The sequence below is a fragment of the Sminthopsis crassicaudata genome, chromosome 2 (assembly GCF_048593235.1).
Source record: "Sminthopsis crassicaudata isolate SCR6 chromosome 2, ASM4859323v1, whole genome shotgun sequence".
In the NCBI taxonomy this organism is placed as follows: Eukaryota; Metazoa; Chordata; class Mammalia; order Dasyuromorphia; family Dasyuridae; genus Sminthopsis; species Sminthopsis crassicaudata.
The window spans coordinates 437,758,460-437,780,221 of NC_133618.1; the positions used below are offsets into that span (position 1 = coordinate 437,758,460).

The window sequence follows — 21,762 nt, forward strand, 5'->3', positions numbered from 1 at the left end:
ATCTTCATACATTTAAAGAAGGATTTCATTTATTCTTCTTGATCCTAGATGACAGAACTAGTAAGTTCAAAGAGTGAAAGTTATAGAGGCATATTTAGGCTAAGTGCAAGGAAAAAACTTACTAACAATTAGAGTATCCATTAGAAATATTCAAAATGCAGTGGGCTGCTTCATGATAGAGTAGATTCCTCCTCCAAGGCCAAGATGATATGTCAGAGAGAATTTTATTCAATTACAGTTTGGACTCAGTAGCCTCTGACATCCCTCCTCACTCTGGGATTCTATAATCTCATAGATCTTGAGTCTATGAGATTCATACCTCTTTGGGGGCACTGATCATACTTCATATTGTAAATATTTGTATAAATGTGAGGTTAAAGGATGAATCTTTATTTTTATGTCTCTTCCATTAATCCTAAAACCAGTTATACAGATGTGAAAGCACTAAGCTTACAGGGAGAGAAAACTCTGAGGCAACTGGCCATTTATTCTCTCCATAAAAAAGCAACTTTAAAATTATTGAAGGATAGCAAATTAGATTTCTTCTTTGTTCCCAAGATATTACACATTATATATTTTTGCATATGTTTTGTTCAATTTGAAGAAGGAAGAAAAGAAGAATTTATTAAGTGCTCATTATATACCAGCTCTTGTGCTGAGTGCTTCACAAATATCATCTTATTTAATCTTCACAACAATCCTGGGATTTATTCCCACTTTACCATTAAAAAGACTGAGGCAGAGAGAGGTCAAGTGACTTGCCTAGTGTCACACAGCTAGTAAAAGCCTAAGGCCAGATTTGAACTAGTATTTTTTGACTCTAGTCCCAATGCATTATACAGTTCATCACACAGTTATCTCTCTTGGTTCAACAAACATAAGATGAAGGGGGTGTATACAAAATACTGTATAGATTGTCTTCGCTAACTGTCAAATCTATATACACATAAAAGATTATTCTTAGTAAGATTATATAAAGGTGGAAAGGACTTTTTAAAAAAATTACCAGATCCTATTCAAATGTAATGAGTATCTCACACTAGTCTTCTGATTGATCTCAGTCGAAGTTGCCTATAAATGGAAATAATACTAGTTCTTGCCTAAGATTGGGAAGGAAAAATATTGTTAGAATGATAAATTCTATAAAGTGTTCTAAAAGGTGGGAAGATCTGTGGATATGTTGAGGATAACTAATTGTTCCTTGATGAGCTTTTCAACTGCTTCTATGCAGTAATGACTACCCTCACAAACCCTACCTATAATGTGGGTTTACTAGCCCCTGGGTGTTCTGTAACATACTAAAATTTGCTAAAAAAAAAAAAAAAAAGAAAAAAAAACTAGAGATGTGCTTTAGAGAAGGAAATTGTAGAAGGAAGAGTGTCTGAAACTAAGAGTGACCTTAAAGATCACTTATTCCAACTCCCTCCTTTTATAGTGGATAAAGTTAAAGCCTCTAAAAGGGAGAGTCACTTACCTGAAATCATATAGATAAGGGACATTGCTGGGACAATATTCCAGGTCTCCTCACTTCCAGGGTTCTTTCCATTACATGGAACCAAAGGAAACTTATAGTATCCTTGCATGTAGCAGCCAGCCTATAATCATAAGGCCAAATGGCACATGATTCCCAGCCCACTACTTCTCATAGCTTGGTATTTAATAGTCAAGTTGTTTAATTCCTCAAAAAATGTGTCAGGAAATAAGAGAAATGCTGAGAAACCTTCCACTATAATTTTAATTGACTGCTTGTGGTGTCCTAAAGGATTTTACTGGTTCCATTGATTGGGATGATCAGAATTGTTGGGCTTTCTGCACTGGAAGCTAAGGAAAAATGGGACTCTAGTATACTAAGCCTGTCTGGCTCCTAGGTGCTGTCCATGGTTCCAACCCATCAGTGCTGGAAAGCTGCTGTCCAGGTGCTGAAGAATATGTTGGAAGGAATACGTATTAACTGAGGCAGCTGTACATAATTAGCTGAGACTCCAACTACAAGCATCCCTTGTTAATTTTCACCAGACACTCTTCTGTATCCCTTTGAGAGTTTTTCAGAGTAGTAGTAGCTCCAAGTATTGACACAACAAACTAGTTCTTAAAAAGAACAGCAATCGGGTAAAGTCTAGCCCCCTTCTTCTGGTGACTGGACCTTTTCCATCCTCTAGTGTGAATGATTTCCATGTTACAATTTTCAAGGGCTCATTTGGTTTGCATATATGTTGGACAAATGGACTTCCTTTATAGAATGATTTTCTGCATCCTGAAAAGCAGAATTGGTCGGAGGAACAGGCCCCATGCCTGGGAATGGAGCCATCCCCTCCAGAAATGACTTAAGATTTAAGGAATGCCTTCCTGATTTTAAGATTCTCTCTCATTGGTTTTCTAAAGTGATTGAATTATTCTTTGGCCTAAGATAATGAAAGAAATTGCAGTTAAATGTATGTATCTCATCTAGAACTGATTATCAGATTATTGTCAACCATTAACATCTTATTAATTAGAATTCCAGAATATTCAAGATTGAAGTTTATCCTTTTCATTTTATACATGTGAAGACTGAGTACCAGAGAAGGAAAGTGAGTTATCCAAATCATATAACATTGATGACTTAATGGTCTAGGGGGGAAACCAAAGCTCTTGATTCAGATGACTGAGACAAGAGAACTACTCTAATAAAGAGAATATCAGATAATGACACACAGATAAATGTCAGTGGAAGGACAGGCTCACATGGAGTAATGAAATTAAGAGGGGTACAGCACAGTTACAGCTGATAAGTAGCATGAAAGACACTAAACTGTAGACCCCTGGGCAGGGGACAAATTTTTTCTTCAAATCTCTGTTTTAGAGTATCTCATGTATATGCCTCATTCTTAACCCAAAAAGAATTATCCCACATATTTGATACCAGAAAAAAAAATCTGTGATCTTGTACATTCCAATTCTCATTTCCATGACAAAGATAGCAAGGAGAGCAGAATGAGGTACAGAATTTTCAAGACAATTTTAAGACTAATGAGAACAGAAAGTGGCAGAGGGGAAAGGAATTGAAATTAGAATATGAAACAGGGAGAAATTAATCTATTCAAATCCATTTTAAGACTCTCTTTTTGTGATGCCTCATGGGTAATCCATACACAGTATTTTGTGCAGAGTTGGGTTTTTTTTCAAATTTTGACACACTTGACCTGTTGTGCCATGTGGAAGAGATTTGCTATCCAGATATCCACCCAAGTTATTAAATACATGCACATTATGGTTGTGTATATTGCATATATTTTCACACATTTCCATATGTGTATATACATATCCCCAAGAATGCACTGCCATTGATAAGCTATGTGACTCTGAGAAAGTTATTTTTCTTCTCTGAGCATTTTCCCCACATGGAGGTTGATTAGATAATTCCAAAGATCTTATGTAATTTGTTTGTGGTTTCTAAAATCCTGAATTTTTGAAAGGTGGAAGAAGGATTTGGAATATCCATCTTGGCTTTGAAAGACAGCTTGGCTTTGACTTTTGAAGATACAGGGTTATCTAAAATCAGAGAGAAATTAAAAAGAGACAAATTTTGGCCCTACATAAAAAACATTTTCTAAAAATTAACTAGAGGTGTCCTACAGTTAGGTGGCACAATAGATGAAATGCCAGATCTGGAGTCAGGAAAACCTGAATTCAAATCTGACCTCAGACATTAGCTGTGTGACCCTGTAATCTGTTTGCCTCACTTTCCTCATCTGGAATATGAGCTGGAGAAATTAATTGCTAATCATTCAAATATAATTGCAAAGTAAAACCTAGATGAGATCAAGAAGAATCAGACATGGCTGAAACAATTAAATCACAAGAACAACATTGATAGACTTCTCTGGCCAAGCTCTGTTGTTGACTGGATCTGCAATGTGATGCAATTCTCTTTCCCTTTTCTAGGACTCAATTTCTTTATCTCAAAATGAAGAGTTTAGGAGATATCTAAAATATTTTACAACTGGTCTGTTTTGAGTGTCTTCATGGAAATAGGTCAGCAAACTAGAGTTTTCACATGTGCAAAAATGTTTGTAGCAGCCCTTTTTTGTAGTGGCAAGGAATTGGAAATTGAGTGGATGCCCATTAATTTAGGGAATGGTTGAATAAGTTATCGTATATGAATGTAATGGAACATTATTGTTTTATAAGAAATGACAAGCAGGCTGATTTCAGAAAAGCCTGGAAAGATTTACATGAACTGATGCTATGAAGTGAGTAGAACCAAGAAAACATTGTACACAGTAACAAGAAAATTATGTGATGATCAACTGATAGACTTGGCTCTTTTCAACAATGAGGTGATTCAAGGCAATTCCAATAAACTTGGGATGGAAAGAGCTATCTGCCTCCAGAGAAAGAACTATGGAGACTGTATGTGGATCAAAGCTGTTTGTGGATGTATGTGGATCACGTTTTTTTTGATGGTGGTGGGTGTTTGCGTGCTTTTCTTCTTTTTTTTCCCCCTTTTGATCTGATTTTTCTTGCACTGTATGATGAATATAGAAATATGGTTAGAAGAATTGCACATGTTTAACCTACAGTGGATTGCTTGCTGTCTAGGGAATGAGGTGGAAGGAGGAATAAAAATTTGGAACACAAGTTTTGCAAAGATTGAAAATTATCTTTGCATGTATTCAGAAAAAAAATACAAAGCTGTTATTTAAAAAAACAGGGTTTTGATAGAATTGGAGCCCTGGCTAGGTATAGATAAAGGCATGGTAGAGCAGCAGGATTAGTCTGCATGGGGGTGGTCAGCAAGGTTCAGCCCTGGATATGGTTGATATGGGCCAAGGTTTTTCAGAGAGAACTAGTCAAAATACTGGGACAGGGGTAGGAAGTCAAGAGAATCGTCAGAGATAAGGACAATAAATGACTCCAAGGGAAGTCTGTTGTTTCTATAATGGTTAATCAAAAGAGCTCTTTTACTTGGAAGATGCCTTATTCATTTATCTGGTTTAGCCTTTGCAATCCAGCCCCCTTAGTCTTAAAGGCCCAGATTTAATTGTTTTTTTTTTCTTTAACATCTTATTGATACTTCTTTATAAAAAAGAAAAATCAGTCATTTCCATATATACTCCCACTTCCAGATCACCCAGTGAGCTTCCCCTTCTAATTAAAAAAAAATAAACAAAACCAGCTGACTCAGTGACTAAGTCTAATAGTATATCAAAGATCCTATACCCAGAGTCCTCATCCATTTTTCCAAGGAAAGGAGGAAAGTACATTTCTTCTTTCTTGGAGCCAGGATTAATCATTATAGTAATATTGCATTTATTTGAAAGATTAGGTTTGTTAGACTATTTCTGATTCTCTATTGTCAAAGCAGCTACTGTGTAGCAGTGTCTACCTGTGTAGCTTTCCTTTGAGTAGGGTTCAGGTTTCCCTCATTTAAACACAGACCTTCTGAACATCTTTGTGTCCCCTTTTTAAAGGTGGTTTTCCTCTTGGGCACAAGAGCCTCTAAAACTGTTTCAGGGCATAGCAGAGAGATGTAGTCATTTCAGGAACAGGGAGTCAATTGGTTGAATGTGGGTGAGACTCTTTTGTCTTGACCATATAGAATATTTGTGGTGTAACTTTTGTGAAGATTAGGCAAAAGGTAAAGTTTTATAGCTGTACTGGACTACCACATTTCTTTTTTTACGATTGAATCTCCTTTTTTATTCTCACCCAGGTCATTGAGAGCAGTTGAAGGGACTTGCTAACTCTTGAGGGGAAAATTAATAATGCTAACTAGCTCATCTTCTCTCAGCATTTGTATAAAGACTTTAATGAGAAAACTGCTGGGAGTGTGATTAGGCATTGAACTTGGTACAGTAGCTTGTCCTCTGGGGGAACTAGTACAGAGTAATTCTGGAAGGAAATAATTATTATGGCCTCCCTGAGAGGTAGGGGGTCATGGAAATGGTTGAGACCTTAGATATTTTACCTCATAGTGATTTATCTCTCATGAACCTGGGGGTGAGCCTTTTAATTTGGCTCATGGTTTAGCCTCTTGACTTCATAGGTTTGTGGCTTCTAGTGGATGAGAGTTATTAGATATCAAAGAGATCTTAAAGTATCTTTTGTCCAGCCTCCTATACATACATATATATATATATATATATATATATATATATATATATATATATATATATATATATATATATATATATATATATATATATGAAAAACTAAGAATTAGATAGGGACAAGGTATTGCCCACTGTCAAAGTTATATAGCAAGTCAGTGGCAGAGCAGAGAGCAGAACTCAAGTCCCTTCATTCATGGTGGTTCACATTGCCTTTCTATGTTGTCCAGTCTGGGCTCTGACTTGGAAAATTGAGTGGCTATTCCTCTGACTCCTAGGGAAGGCCCTAGGTCTACGTCTTTTTTTTGTACCCAGGAGAACAAGGGGCGAACTGAATTCTACAGGACTAGGAAAGGAGAATTTTATTTCTATACAACAACTCTTGATATATTTTCAGATCTTAATCCCTCCCCATTTTTGCCTTTTAGGAGTCTTCCAGATTGACAGAGATAAACACTCACTGATTTCTGCATCAATCAACCAACATTTATTAAGCACCTACTGTTATGACAGGAATTGTATTAAGCATATCAGACAAGCTTCAGCTTTCCTGGGATAGAAAGGGACTAGCAGTTAGAAAGAGTGGGAATGAGAGTTGACAGGATTTATCTCTCTTCCATGATCAGAAATCCAAAGTTGCATAGTTTAATACTTGGTTATTAGCAAAAAATGACAAGGATTAAATCATTTTAAAAGCATGTAAGACAATAGCATGAGAGTAAGTAGCTTCCAAATTTGAGTGGACATATGGAAAACACTATTCCCAACACGAAGAGGGCCCAGACACAGAAACAAGCCTGATCAATTTTTATCAGAGCTGGAATATGATGAATGTAGCACTCACATCCCAAGCCAGACCAAGACTCCACACAGCTGGGAAGCTATGCTGTGGTGAAATGAGTGGAAATCAAAGCCCCAAACAGGAAATATTAAAATGTTTGTTTCTACCATAAATCAATACAGAGTGATGGGAGTGATTATCTTGAAGTGCATTGGATAGCACAATGATAATGAGCCCAGCAAGAGGACCCATTAGTTATCTACTCTACTTGGCTAGCAAGGAGGTGGTAAACATTTAATTGAAAAAAATATCCTGACAGAAGACTTTCTAATAAATTTGTTTGTGCCCATATATCCTGATGAAAAAGGAAAAAGAATCTGGTCAGCAATAGGGGAATTCCAGAGCATTTTTTGGAGTTGGCTAGACCGCTGCTGCCCCCTAAGCGTCATGATTAGTTGGTTGGCAACCTGTGTTCCAGCGAAGTCCAGACTCAATGTTGTGAGTCTTAGGGGGCATGGAAACCAATAAGGAAAAAGCATATAGAATAATGAGAGGAATTTGCTATGACATAGAGAATGAGAATAGCTCATATTTACTAAGCATATTTATGAATGTTTTGATGGATAGTCTGTCATTGAGGAGAGAGAACTGACTTTGAGGCAATGAAGAACTAGGTTCAAACTTTGCCTCTAACACCTTCTAGCGGTATGACCCTGGGAAAGTGCTCTAGGCAAGTAACCATATTTATAAACTGTAGAGGAGGAGCCAACCTGAATTGGGAGAGGGAGTTCCCTTCTCTAGGAGTTCCCCATATCAATGACCTGACAGGTTCAGTCCTTATTCCCCTATTTTACTCTTTGCATTCTTATTTATTTTCAAAGCAATCTTGAAGGAAGAACTGAATTCCAGTCCTTCCCATGCCAAATCATTTCTTTGTGCCCCTGGGAAAATCACCCCAAGCACTTCTTCCCCTAGGCATCAAAGAGCAGTGGTTAATGCCAGTTGATAGAAGGCAGTTCCATAGACCAGTGAAATTTCAGGCATGATACAAAATGAAAAAGAATAAGACCCTCAAACAAAGAGCCTTGAGAATTGTTATCACCATTTTTACACATGAGGAAATTGAGTTCCAGAGAGATGAAGTCATTTGCCCAAGATCATACAGGTAGTAAGTGACAGAGCTGAAAATCAAAGAAACCATAAAGTTTTAACTTGGGTCCTGTGCCCCCAATTCCACGGATGTTTCTCCTGTACCATGCTGACCTCGTCAGTAATTGATGGACTCCAGCAGCCCCCCAAGCTCATTGTCCCTCTCCCCTCCCCAGCATGAAGGAGTCTCTTAGTTTTGCTCTGAAAAGGAGAATGATTCTGGAAGCACTGAATGCAGATGTTGCTTAGATTTCTTTTGCAAAATTCTTTGCCCTGAAGAGAATACAGAGCTCAATCTGTGCAACAAGTTCCTGCTGAGGAATCAGCTCAGATACTCACCACACCAGTCATGCTGCTTAGTAGAGCTCAACCATGCCTCTAAGAGTGTGAGTTCCACAGAGCTGAAGTGTTCCCCCTGGGGTACTTGCCAAGTCCTCCAAGCCCATAAATTCCTGCAGGTTCATAAAATTCTCTAGGCTCAAAAAAATTAAAAGTCACCCAGCTGTCTGAGGCCTTCTGTTGCCTTCCAGTCTACCCCTTTCCTCTCCCACTTGGGCACCTGCTGTAGGCAGGAACCTGCACTAGCCATTATCAGGGGTACAAGGGGGAAATGACATAGCATAGTCCAGCCTTAGAGAAACTGAAAGTTTAGGTGGAGTGATACATTGGAGAGGACAACAGAGGACAAAAGAGTAGGAGCCAGAAAGTGTTTAATTCCTGATACAAACACTCTACTAGGTAGATGGTCTTGGCAAGTCACTGATTTTCTTTTTTTATAAATATTTTTATTTTTTCTCCAGTTACATTACACAATTTTTACATTTTTTTAAATCATAAAAGTTCCAGATTCTCTCCCTTATCCCCACCCCCCAATCCCCTTTAAGAAAGCACATGATTTACTGCCTTTTGTTTTTTGGTTTTTTTTTTTTTTGTATTTTAGTTTCCTCACTTATAAAATTAAAGAGTTGGAATGGCCTCCAAGTTTGTTTCCAACTAGAGATCTGTGATTCTTTAACCAAATGAAGGGCAAACAAAGCGCCTGACTTCCCAGAGCACATTCTTTGTAGGGATAGATTCTTACTGCTCCAGGCCTCTTGAATTACCCAGAGTATAAGTTGTCTTGATTCCAGGTTGAGAATGATCTTTATTCTAATAGGAATTCATTGAAATGATCTCAATAGGGGAATGATATGACCAAATATTTGCCTGTGGAAAATTATCCTGAAATCATTACAAGATGAGTTAGTGACAATGAGACTGAAGGCAGGAAGGTCAACTGGAAGATTTTCCAAATAGTGTGAGTGAGGGGAACATCAAATCACATATCATGGTTTAGGATTGAGACTTCAGAAGTTATTTGGTCCAACACTCTCATTTTATAGATGAGGAAACTGAGGTTTAGGGAAGTTGAGGCTTTCCCAAAGTATTGAGTATCCCCTCTCACTAACCAGAATCCCAGTGTCTTGTTGAGTAGCACCTTACCATGGCAGAAGTTGATAGTGGGGACAATGGAAAAGCACCTAGAAAGTACAATGGCTAAGCATGCATGATTTCTCAAAAGCAAGAGATTTTTTCCCTCTTTAGTTCTATACCTTAATGACTCACTCTATTACAGGATTAAATCCCCAGGGACCTATCCCCTTCGCACAGTGCCTTGATTTCTAAGCTTTCATGAAAATGTCTAGAGCTTCTCTCTTGGGCTCTCCTTTCTAGCTATTCAAGTACCTCTCTCTTAGCAGCCTCTGGAGAGGATATAACTGCTTTCTGAGGTGACCAAGTGAGCCCTCTACAAATAGAGGGGCCAAGATAAACTATGACTATCAAGTCTGCATTAACAAGGACTTTGCAGCAATACTTAACTAGGCCTAATCCAAAGTTGAAATTTGTTTTTCTGTGTTTGATATTTATTTGAAGTCTTTGCATCTAGAGAGACAATCTCAATTCATTCCTTGACATCTCTCTGTGTACACTATACACTTAAGGATCTCCCACCCCAATATACATGACAGACAGTCCCTTAGAAGCAAAACCAATCTACACATTTAAAATATATGCAATATATAACATATGGATGCTGAGAGATAGGGTTGCATGAGCCAGAAAGTCCTGAGTTCCAGTCCTATCTCTGACTTGTATTAGGGTGTATGACCCCTGGCCAAGTCATTTAACCCTTAGTGCTTCAAATGATAAATTGTAAGGAAAGTGCTAGCCCATATTGGTAGAATGAATTTCCTCTTGCAGAAGCTCCCTTTACCAATCAAACTACAGATCCAATTCCTATTCCTATCCTTACGTTGACACACAAATTGATCTATGATTTCCCCAGTCTATAGCTGATGTACCTCATTCATATGTGCCCATCCTATGTATCTCTTGTTCATGTTTTTATTTAAATATGATACTAAGAGTCTATCCAAGGTGTGTTGGTAAATGTTTTATAACAGGCTCTTGAAAAAATCTACCCATGGCATATTTCAAGTTTTATCAGCATTGTTAACATTTTCTCCATCACTTCCTTAAGTCTAGACTAAAGGAAGCAAATGCCTACTCTCAGCAAACCAGATTAAAATGTAATTGGTAAATACTTAACAAATAAATTAAAACACAACAGAACACAAGTGATGTTAACATGTGGTTTTAAGTCAATGTACTGCCCCAAAAAACCTTTATTATCCTTTAGTGGCCTTGTTTCTATTTAAGCTTGACATGACTGCTCTATACAGTCAACAAATCAATAAACCCAGAAGCCCTGATTTCTGAATTGTAAATGCACTGAAAATTTTTAACAGTTTCTCTGAAGCTGACTGCAATACACTCTTAGGTGCAGCCAGTGCCCTGTGGGTCTTCCTCACTTGTCCTCCGGAGATAAATGTGGAAACTTCGCTTGGTCATGTCTTCTTTGACACCATAACTGTCCCAGTTTTTTCTCAAACATCTCAGGTGACATCTTTGATTCCTGTTCTCCTTTATATTTCCTTGTTTGCAATGTCTGAGCCAGCTCACCCCTGCCATACATTTTGGCCTTTGCTGTCTCGATTGTAGCACCCGAGATTCAGGACTGAGAAGTGCTCATCTAGTCCAGTCCCTTTATTTTACAGGTGAAGAAACTGAGACCCAGAGAGATTAAGGGACCAGCCTGAGTCATACAAGAAATATGTGGCAAAACTAATACCTGAATCCAGATCCATAAATTCCACATCTAATACTTGTTTCCAAGCACTACTTTTGTTTTTTAATAATTGTAGTTTTCTGTGACTTTCAACCATATAACAACAGTGCAATAAAGGCCATCTTATTCATTCAATAAAAATTTTTAAATTTTGTACACTATATGTGTACACACACATATACATACACACCACACTCCTCCAGTCAATTTGTAATATATCATGGACTTATTTATTTTAATTTTGAGGATAATTAGAACTTGAAAGTTGAGATGATAGCTTATGTTTTTCAAAGAAAAAGAAAAAACATATCAGGCAATATGTGACATATAAACCTGAAAGTGAATAGTACAGTTCCTGCTCTCTCTGTCTCCCAGACCCTACTAATGAAGAGGCTCTCAAGGGCTTAGAAGAACTACCTTTTCGTTGATGGGTGGAGCTCTGAGTGGTGACCCTACCCATAGCAAAAAAAAAAAAAATCCATAGCTTAGGAGTTCGGCCTTGACCATATTTTCTGACTCTCCTGATGGCACCCTGGCTCTGTTGATAATCTTTTTAAAAAATAGGCTCAAGAACAGTTTAGCTGAATCATAAAGGAAGTAAAAAGAACCTTAACAGTTAATCGAGCATCCTTGTTTTCAGATGAGGAAATTGAAACTAATTGACCCATGAAAGACTTTTACCCAAGTTCCAGAGGGAGTTGGTGGAAGAAATGGCATTGAAACTGTTTTGAGCATCTTTGCATCCTCTAATGTGTAGCCCAAGATTTTAAACCTGATGTCGGATCACAGAACTGGAAGAAAGATTAGAAATCAATTTGTCCATAGTCATTTACAAAAAGTCCATTTTACAGATGAGAAAATAAATCCAGAGAGGGCACTTGCCCATGTTCCTACATGGAGTAATAGAGTTGATATCTGAAACAGAGTCCTTTGATCTTCTCATCTGCAAAACAGGGAGGTTGGTCCGGATCTGTGGTTCATTCCATTTATAAATCTATGATCTTAAGGATTCTCTCGCTGCAAATTCAGTATTGCTTCGTCTGCCCCATTAGAAATCTTTACTGAGTGACTTTGGGTCAGACTTGGGGTCTCTCTGGAGAGAGTTCTGTCAGTTCCTGAATCTGGTTACATAATCCAAGTATTGCTGCCTCTGGAAACCTTTATTCTCCTCCTCCCCCTTCCCCTGTGAGCACTGTAAGGCTGTATGATCATAAGGATTATGGGGCTTGTTCTGCTAAAAGGCAACAAGTGTCTTAAAAGAGAGGAGGGAGGCCCTCAGGTCTTGAGAGATAAAGGTGTTGCCAGCTGAGCTCTCCCAATGAACAAGTGTGAACGGCTTTAAGCATTGTTGTTGGAGTTCTGTCTCACTTAATTGGTCTGTGGATATAAGTGGGAAAGCCCCAGCAGGTGGAGAACGAAAACCAAATAATGCCAGCTTGCCAAGGAAAGAGAAGTTTAAAAAAAAACATAGAAAGCATTTTAATACAGCAGAAAGAATGGGGTTTCTGGAGGCAGAGGTTCCAGGTTCAAATCCTGTCTCCCATGCTTATTCCCTATGTGACCTTCAACTCAGTATTTCTGCCTTATTGGACATTACTTGCTTGCCCTCATTCTGTAATCTAGCCAAACTGGGTTTCCTTCTTCTCTTCACATTGAACACTTTATCTCCCCTCTCTACACCTTTGTACTGACCATCCCCCCATTGCCCACCTTCCCTCAGTCCCTCAGCATCACTGAATCCCTCTCTTGTAGCTCAGGCAACATCTTCTGCATGAAGCCCACCTCCCAGCTGTTCGGGGGTCCTTCATCCCAAACCACCTGTTATTTAATACTTTGCATATGTTTGTATTTATTACCTTTCTATTTATGCTGTGTATGTGTATATATAACTGTGTATACATACATGTATAAGTTGTGTGTATAAAGGCATATATACATTGTGTAAATATATATACATATATATATAAAAAAGCTTCTATCTCCCAGATGATGTAGCAGATGCGGTACCCTCACCCTTGTATACCATCTCAGTAGAAGGACTAACCCAGGTTAAGGGTAACCAGCAGCCTTCAAGCCTGTTTTCCAGGTTATGAAGACTTCCTCCAGCAGGATGGGTGAAGGAGAACAGTTTGCTCCAACAGCTAGGACAAAACAGGTGCTGTGAAGCACTTGACATTGAAGATGTCAAGGTTATCCGTTACATCCTGGGCCATTGGCCATCATCTTGGTTTTTGTCTTGCTCCTGGACTCCAGAAGAAAAATGAAGCTCACAACTTTGTGCAGCCCTGCCTCACTGAAATCCAATCCACGTTCTAGTCAAGACATTCTCCATAATGTCAGTAGTCATCCTTGAGAACAAAGGCCAAACAAAAATAACAGCAACCAGCAGCTGTTGCTGGTTGCAGCAGGAATAGGAATTGTTCCATTCTTTGCTCCTGTATCCCCAGCACCTAGTGTAATAGCAGGTGCTTAATATGCATGTAATTTATGTATTCTATGAAGTCTCTGGTTGCCCAGCAGAGGAGAGTTTGGGAACATAGTTTGTGAGTCACTGAATGTAGAGGGACTTTATAAAGAATTCATCTTTGATCCTACTCAACCTGTGTATTTAACCTCCAGATAGTCTCAGAGATACTTTTGTTGGGAGGCATTGTAGATTTTTTCCTGCAGCCTTAGGTAGCATCAGCCTAGTATGGCTAATTAATTAACAGCCAGTTATTTGTGGAAATCCAATGAGAACGACTGGCCAAGGGTTAGAGTGAGGGGTCTGAAAATGGAGGGGTTGGTTGGTTAGTTCTATCTCATGTAATTTTGACCAGAGAGGTAACACTTACAGTAACCTTAGGCTAGGTCTGCAAAACCAGGAAGAGGCAGCGGTGGGATACTGTCTAAGGGATTTAGAACAGATTTGTTCTCTGGTCTCAAGAGCTTAGGCCAGATTGTGTTCTAAGACACATTTCTTCTTATTGCTTGTAGATGTCAGGACCATGGTAAACTCTGGAGCTTCTCCCTGTCATGCTGCTCTTACTTGTGTGCAGCCTTTCTTCTAGCCAGCACATTTAAGGAAAACAATACCTGTTATCTATTGCTGATATACAAGACTGGCCCATTTAGGCACTTTTAGGTGGTTTGAATTGTCCACAGAATGAGTCATCCCCAGATAAACCTCTATATTTTGGGAGAGACTTGTGTGGTTGAAGGGCCCGTGTCCTTAATATGGGAACTTCTCTGTGTCTTTTTTCATGACAGGTAAGGAGGTAGCCAGAGCAAGTATATATGCATCCAGGTTTCTTTCCCCCGAGTTCTGTGGCATGTAGGAGTAGTTGGTATTATCCTATTGGTGGAGAACCAGGTTCCCAGATAGGAGCGGAGTCCATGGTGATTCTAAGACCTTTCAGGCTTCACCTATACACCGGATAAGGGCTTCAGACTCTTCCTCATGACTAGAAGGGAGTGCTTGAGATTCTGCATGTAACAGACTGTATGATGTCATGAATTCCTTATATTTGTACTCTGAGTTCCACATAGTGATAACATAACCTGATAGTGAACAAATAAGGGAGGCCTGTTGGTCTCCTCCAGAAGATGGCATTGGGGTTTTAGAGAACAATAGAAACAAAAAAGTAGATGTTTGATCAAAAGAAAAAAAAAGATTTAGTTAAGAAAGAAGACATTAAAAAGACCAAAAGAAAAAAGCTCCGACAGAGAAACATGGAAAGAAACTAGACTTCTTGGGAGCCAGGATTGAAAGAGTATGGGACTCAAGGGGCTGGGAAGATAAGAGAGGAAGCCATTAAGAATTTTTTCCAAACCTGAACTCTGTATGTGCCCTGTGTGCACATACAATTGGTTTTCTTATAAATAGTTTATGCTCATAATAAAGGCTCTATTATATTGCACTCAAGACTACTGACCTGAGGATGTTGTTATGGGGATTTACCTTAAGGAGAAATGAGGGAGATAATAAGGAAGGAGCCATGTTCATGGGGTGTCGTCCCATGACACAACCTCAAACCCCCTCCATCAGGGGATGACAGCAAGGATAGGTGCATTCAGGAGCTGCTGTGCTAACCTTCCAGAGCACTAGGTCTCATCCATCTAATTCAGCTTCCCTCATGTACTCATCCTGCCACCTATGCTTGTTCTGGGCAGGAGTAATCTTTATTGGATTACTAGCTCTCATTCTAACCCTTTCCCCCAACACACCTACCACCCACCTATGTGATCGATGCACTCTAACTGTATAAATATGTGAGAGGCTTCTTCGAGTTGGAGGGAACTTATGGGGAGCAGCTTTAATGAGAATGACTCCTTCCTTTCTGTTTGTTTCAGTTTGATGGGGAGAACATGTATATGGGGATGAATGAGGCTAACCAGGAGTTCCTATCGGCCAACCAGGTAAGGGTCCTTGGGCTTGTTTGGTTGGGGAAGATGAATTATTGCTTCATGTAGAAACATCTGGCAGTCAATGACAAATGATGCCTTGGAAATCAATCTCCTTTTAAGTGGCTCTGCCTCTTAAGTCTTATTGGGGTAGCAATTGGTAGGGTGGAAGAAAGGGAGCAGAGAAAGGGACAGAGTCAGCACTCAGGAAAAAAAAAACAGACAAAGAGGGGAAGGAGCAGAGAAGATATGGGAAGTGAAGATCAGACTGGGCTGGGCTATGGATCATCTAGTCACAGAAAAAATGAAAAAGACTTGGAGATTCCTAGAAATGGACTCCTATTTTATTTTTAAACAAAAGCAAAATTAACTGAGTTTGATAAAAATAGAAACTTGCCCACTAGGGAAGAAGTACAAGAGAAACACTGAACTGAAAGTGCAACAGCTCACACACTCATATGTTTACACATATGTGCTCTCAGGCATTGCCCATGTACACTCATACCCACGTGGCTCATTCACATGCATAGGTGCACTCAGTCACACACTCATACAGGCAGAATGCACATGTTCAGCCTGACTGTTTACTCATCAGTTTACTCAAACTGATTTGGCCAATAATATTTGACTAAGAATAATTTATGTCTCGGTTGCACTTAACAGTTTATACTTTGCTCATAACAATACTCAGAAATCAGCAGGACTGATATTATTATCCTCATTTTGCAGACAGGGATAGCTTAGAGATAGACCTTAAGTGACTTGGCCCGTGTCACTCACCAAATTGGGGGCAGAGTCAGGACTTCAACAAAGACTATATTTTCTCCCAGATTGTACCCAATGCCTTGAATATTGCACAAACATCCCCAAATTCTGCCTCTGATCCTCTCCCCAGCTCCTACTCCCACTCCGCTGCCTGTTCAGGGACAAGATGCTGGGGCCTCTGGGAAGATTGTCTCCCAAAGAGAGATGGTTCTTGGGGAGTAGAGCTGATAATGTAGCATTCCATGAGCCTTGCTGACGTTCCTTTATAAATAGAGTCCAGCCTCCCATTGCCATCTTTCACTCAGGCTGATTGGCACTGAAACTGGGTGCCCTGGAACAGCCCTCATCTCCACTGAGATCTCTTCTTCCCAAGCACTCATCCAGGAGAATTTCCATCTGAGGATGCTCCTTTCCCACTGTTGACGGCAAAACCTAGAAGGTTAGAAACCAATAAGAAAGTGGGCAGGATTGATCATAAGTCATAGATTTAGTGTTAAAAGGGGATCCTAGGGGTTATCAGATCCAATGCTCTCATTCTGCAGATGAGGAAATGAAGAAGAGGTTTGTCCCCAGCAAAGCCAGGTCTCCTCACTTTCAAGATGTCTGTCCCACCTAGCAGCAATGCTCTTTATGGCCCTACATTACTGCACACTCACTAGGATGCACTGCATTTTTTGCAGGGAGGGATTGTGTGGGAACAGCCTTGACTGCCGCATTGTATGGCTTTTAAGGTTGCCAAGTGTTGGGTTTTCACTGAGCTGTACTAAAGGGCAGTAATGGGAAGTGGGGGTAAAGGGAGGGGAGACTGGTCTCTTCTACTCTGCCCCACATATCCCCTTTGGTAGCACATCAGGTCTGAGAAATGTTTGCTTTTATTTCTCCAATCCAACTCATCAATGGGGTGTGTCACAACAGATCAATGTTTAACCTTAAGCCACGTCTTCTGCATTCTTTTACATCACTTAAGATTGTGTCTTATTAATTTAACAAGCTCCAGATTATAGAATCAAACCATTCAAAACTGTGTGTTTCAGCAGAGATGATGATGGCCCAATCTTTTCCTGTTAGCTCAGTTAACTCATCCCACCAGCCCCAGTCAGAGCCAAAGGACTTTTGCTTGCCTGGTGCACATCCATCTTTTTCTTGCTTTGAAATGGAATGATAATAATGATAATTATTTATCACATTTACATAATGCTTTAATACTTACAAAACACTTTACATATATCAACTCACCATCACAACTCAGTGTGGGAAATAGTATTTTCCTCATTTTACAGAAGAGGACATTGAGAAGAAATTAGGTGACTTACCTAGTGTTACACAGCTAATAAATAAGTAATGAACACAGGACTTTCTATTACTTTGTACTTCTGTTCCTAACCTGTCCCCCTGCCCCAAGCTCTTTGAGAAGAAACCCCAGAAGGCATGGAGAGTATGTAACAGAAAAAGGGACTATTCATTGGTAAAGGATAAAGTCACAAAATTCAGGATGAGCCTAAAAGAAAAACAAAGGATACCTCTCCTAACAGGTATAAAAGATAGTGAAAAGACATTCCCTCAGTCCTCCTTAAGTATAAATATTACAAGACTGGGATGGGAAAGGGGAATATTGAGAGGATTTCTATCTAGTAGGATGAAGGTCAAGGATTGCAAATGTAGGAGAATTTTAGGAGCTTTGGATCTGGGACTTTGAGGCCTCTTGAATGGGAGATAATTCTAAAAGGTAGAAGAATTAGAAGAAAACCCAAGAGACTGGCTACTCAGATTCACTCTGGGATGAATAAAAAGAAAGAGAGAAAATGTTTGGATCCCTTCCTAACCCAGCCTGGGCCACGAGGATACGAAAAAAGACAAAGAACTCTAAGTAGAAACTTTGTCTAAGAATTACAATAATGGGATCATAGATGGGCAAGTGAACTGCTGGATCATTTACTGAGTGCTATTCACATTCAGATAGCAGTGAAGAGTAATTAATTACAAAAATGAGATGGTACCTGGAAGAATGAGATGGGGCAAAGAAAAAGGCCAAAGTGCTGTGAGAAGTTTGAGGAGGTAACAACCCCTTCACCCAGAAGTGACATCAGAGCTGGACTTGGAGCGAAGGGGATCATAGAACCATAGATTTAGAGCTGAGGTTATCTTGGAGACCACCAAGTTCTTCTCATGTTATAGGTAAGGAAACTGAGGTCCAGAGAGCTTAAGTGACAGAGTGGACAAAGCCCTGGACTTGGAGGCAAGACGACCTTAATACAAATCCACTCCCAGATGCATACTCGTGTGTGAACCTGAGCAAATGGCTTAATCTCTATCTCCCTCAGTTTTCTTATCTATAAAATGGGATTAATAAGAGGACCTACCTCTCAGGATTGGTGTGAGGAACAAAATGAGACAAATGCCAAGTAAATAATAGCTATTTTTATCATTATCATCCTCATCATCATTATCTAGGGTCACAGCTAGAAATAAGTGGGGAAATCTGTTATAGGTCTAAAGTACAGATAGAAGAATAAAGAATGTAGATGGAGAGAGGGCGGTTCAGTTTGATTTGACTATGGAGTATATGAAGCAAGTTTGAACAGTAAATTTGCAGTCAGATTGTAGGAAGGCCTTGAATGCCAAGATTAGAAGATTATACTTTTTTTGGGAAAACATATCCAGGGGAGAATAACCAGCAAGGGAAATTAAAACCATGCCATTCGAGAATTGAATGAGGGGACTGGGGATGTTTAAAGTTCCAAGTGGAAAAGACTTTAAAGCTAACATGATAGCTGTCGTCAAATATTTGTAGGGCTGTCATGTGGATCAGGGATTAGATTTGATTACTTGGCCCCAGAGGGTTGAACTAGAATCACTGAATAGATGATCCAGAGAGAAAGGTTTTGGTTCAATATGAAGGAAAATTCCTTAACAATTGAACTGTCCATCTTTGAAGTAATGAGCTTCCCATCACAGCTGGTATTCACGCAGCAGTAGCAGGGCTGATTACTTACCTGTCAGGGATGTTGTCAAAGGGATTTCTGTCTCTGGCAGGAGATTTAGCTTGTTGACCCAGAACTATTCTTCACTGCTCTCGGAGTGTGATTAGCGCCTGAGGAACCCTGCACTTAGTAGGCACTTAACGAATGATCCAGTGGTTGAATTACCTTAGGGATCCCCTCAATTCTCAAGTCTCCTCTGGCCCCTACCTCCCTGTTGTAATTTTCAGGGAGTGGGAAACAGCACTAAATTGAAGTTGTAAGTCATTCCTTCAATGTCTAATTCCTCTATAGCAGAAGTGTTTTCCATTATCATCCTCCTTCCAAAAAATGGAAGCAAATTATTCATAAAGAAGCCTGAGTCTACTCACCAAGTCTGGACCAATAAAGGAGGCCGGGTCCTTCCTGGAGGTGGACTGAGCTCCTAGCCTGCCCCTGGGCTGCTCCTGTGCTCACCTGAGGAGGATGAACTGGATCATGACTCCCCCATAACCCCTTTGGGTACCACTGAACAGCATGTACAACTATTGAATGGCTTTTATTTGCTGTGGGCCAGCCCAGTGCCCAACACTGTTTTGTTTTGTTTTGTTTTGTTTTAAAGTAAGAAAGTGCTTTTGCCAGCAGTTTAGCCAGAGATGCCATTACTACCCCAGGCTCTTCCTGTTCTCCCCGTGATCCTTGACTCTATTTCCCATTTCACACATGTGCCAGAATGTGGCTTCCTGGCAGTGTGGGGGATGGAGATCATAGATTTAGACTCAGAAAGGATCTCAGAGGCAATGGAGCCCAAACCTCTCATTTTATATGTGAGGAACCTGAGGCACAGAGATTAAATGACTCACACAGTGTCTGAGTCAAAATTTGAATCCAGATATTCCTGAATCCAAGTTGTATGCTCTACACCAGTGTTGTCTACAAATACAAATGGGGGCTGAATATTGACTTAGAAAACTGCAAATTAGCATTATCCATGCTGTCCTGCATTTATATTTATTTTGTTAAACATTTCCCACTTACATTTTAATCGGTTTTGTGCACTTTTGTGAGTTTGACAGTTCTGCTATATACAATACCATGTCCAACTCTCTTTTTACATTTGAGGGAGTTGAGAAACTAAATGATTCCCTCAGAGCTAGTACATGGGATTGCAGATCTGGATTTGAAAGAGAACTAATCCAACTCTCTTATTTATGTCTTGGGAAGGACTTGTCCAAAGGCAGTAAGCAAAATTTGAATCCGGATCCCAGGGCTCCAAAGTCCGTCCTGCTTCCTCTTAATTATAGTCACAAAATATGACTACAGCATCCTGTTGGGTCCCTTCCCAACCCCCCCCATGCCCAAATTGCAGGGCTCAAGAGCTGTTGACTTAGCCAGCCGCCTCGTTGACAGAGCCCCATCTTGTGACAATGACCTAGACTTGAGGGCTATGAGCAGTGTGATTTTATGAAACACTAGGCATCCTTCACAAGCACTGCTCATTCAGCTGGGCTCTGTGGGTAGAAGGAAAGTTCCCAGAAGAGCACTGGTTTTTTATGTCTGTTGACTTGGCTCAGGTCATCAGAGTACCTTTGCTTTGACACATTGTGTTCTCTCTTCCATCAAATCACAGGATCCCAGGATTTAAGTTGGAAGGATTCTTGGGAGATTCATATCATCCAAGTCCCTAATGGTATAGATAAAGAAACTGAGGTCCAGTTCATCCATAAGTAGGAAGGGAGAGTGAGGCAGGTGACCTTGCACAGCCCTCCCTCCCTCACTAAAATCCAATTCATTTGCAAGTCATGGCACCCCCTCCCTGATTGCATGGTCCTCTTTGAGAATGATGGACAAACAAGAGTCAAGTGTATTTTAACCACTCTGGATTTGTCTGCATTTATTTTCTTGATATTTATTCGGATAGGTGAGCTTTTGCCTGATCTTGTCTGGTGACCAGGTCAAGTTCCTGCCACTTCCAAAACATGCATGCTCCCCTCCCCGGATTCCCTAATGTATGGCCTTTGCCCATTGGAATATAAGTTTCTCAAAGGCAGGGAGAAATAATTATATCACAATACAGCCATCAAAATATTTTTAAAACAAAGTCAAAGAATCCAGGATAAGAAGCCTTGTTTTAAGAGGGCATTGAATGTGGGCTTTTCCACAAAGGATTGAGAACAAAGTAGATACCCAGCAATTGTGCAAAGGATAAACAAAATGGGGAGACTAGGCGTGGGACACTTCCTACCCTATCTGACTTGGTAGACAGCTGGTTAGTTTCATGAAAGCATTATTGTTTTTTTCATTCTTTGTTATAAGTGATGGTTAGTATGGTAAAGGATCGGGGAAAGATAAATTAAGAACTGAAGGTAATGTAAAAAGCAAAACATATCACTAGAACTTATTTAGAAAAAAATGGTTTTATCTTCAGGTTTGGGGCTGGTAGAAAATTTTCAGCATTAAAAAATA

At 39.7% G+C, this 21,762-nt stretch overlaps 1 protein-coding gene across 5 annotated transcripts in view; it reads left to right on the forward strand.

Annotated features, from left to right (window-relative positions):
• Positions 1 to 21,762, forward strand: part of TOX2 (TOX high mobility group box family member 2) — a 307,223-nt gene that overhangs the window by 133,559 nt on the left and 151,902 nt on the right. For 4 of the 5 annotated variants that reach the window (XM_074292384.1, XM_074292386.1, XM_074292385.1 and 1 more), the window contains exon 2: positions 15,524 to 15,589. The exons of the other annotated variant lie outside the window; for it this stretch is intronic. In XM_074292384.1, the coding sequence (XP_074148485.1) occupies positions 15,524 to 15,589 (66 nt within the window). The remainder of the gene's footprint in view (positions 1 to 15,523; positions 15,590 to 21,762) is intronic. 5 annotated transcript variants of the gene reach the window in all.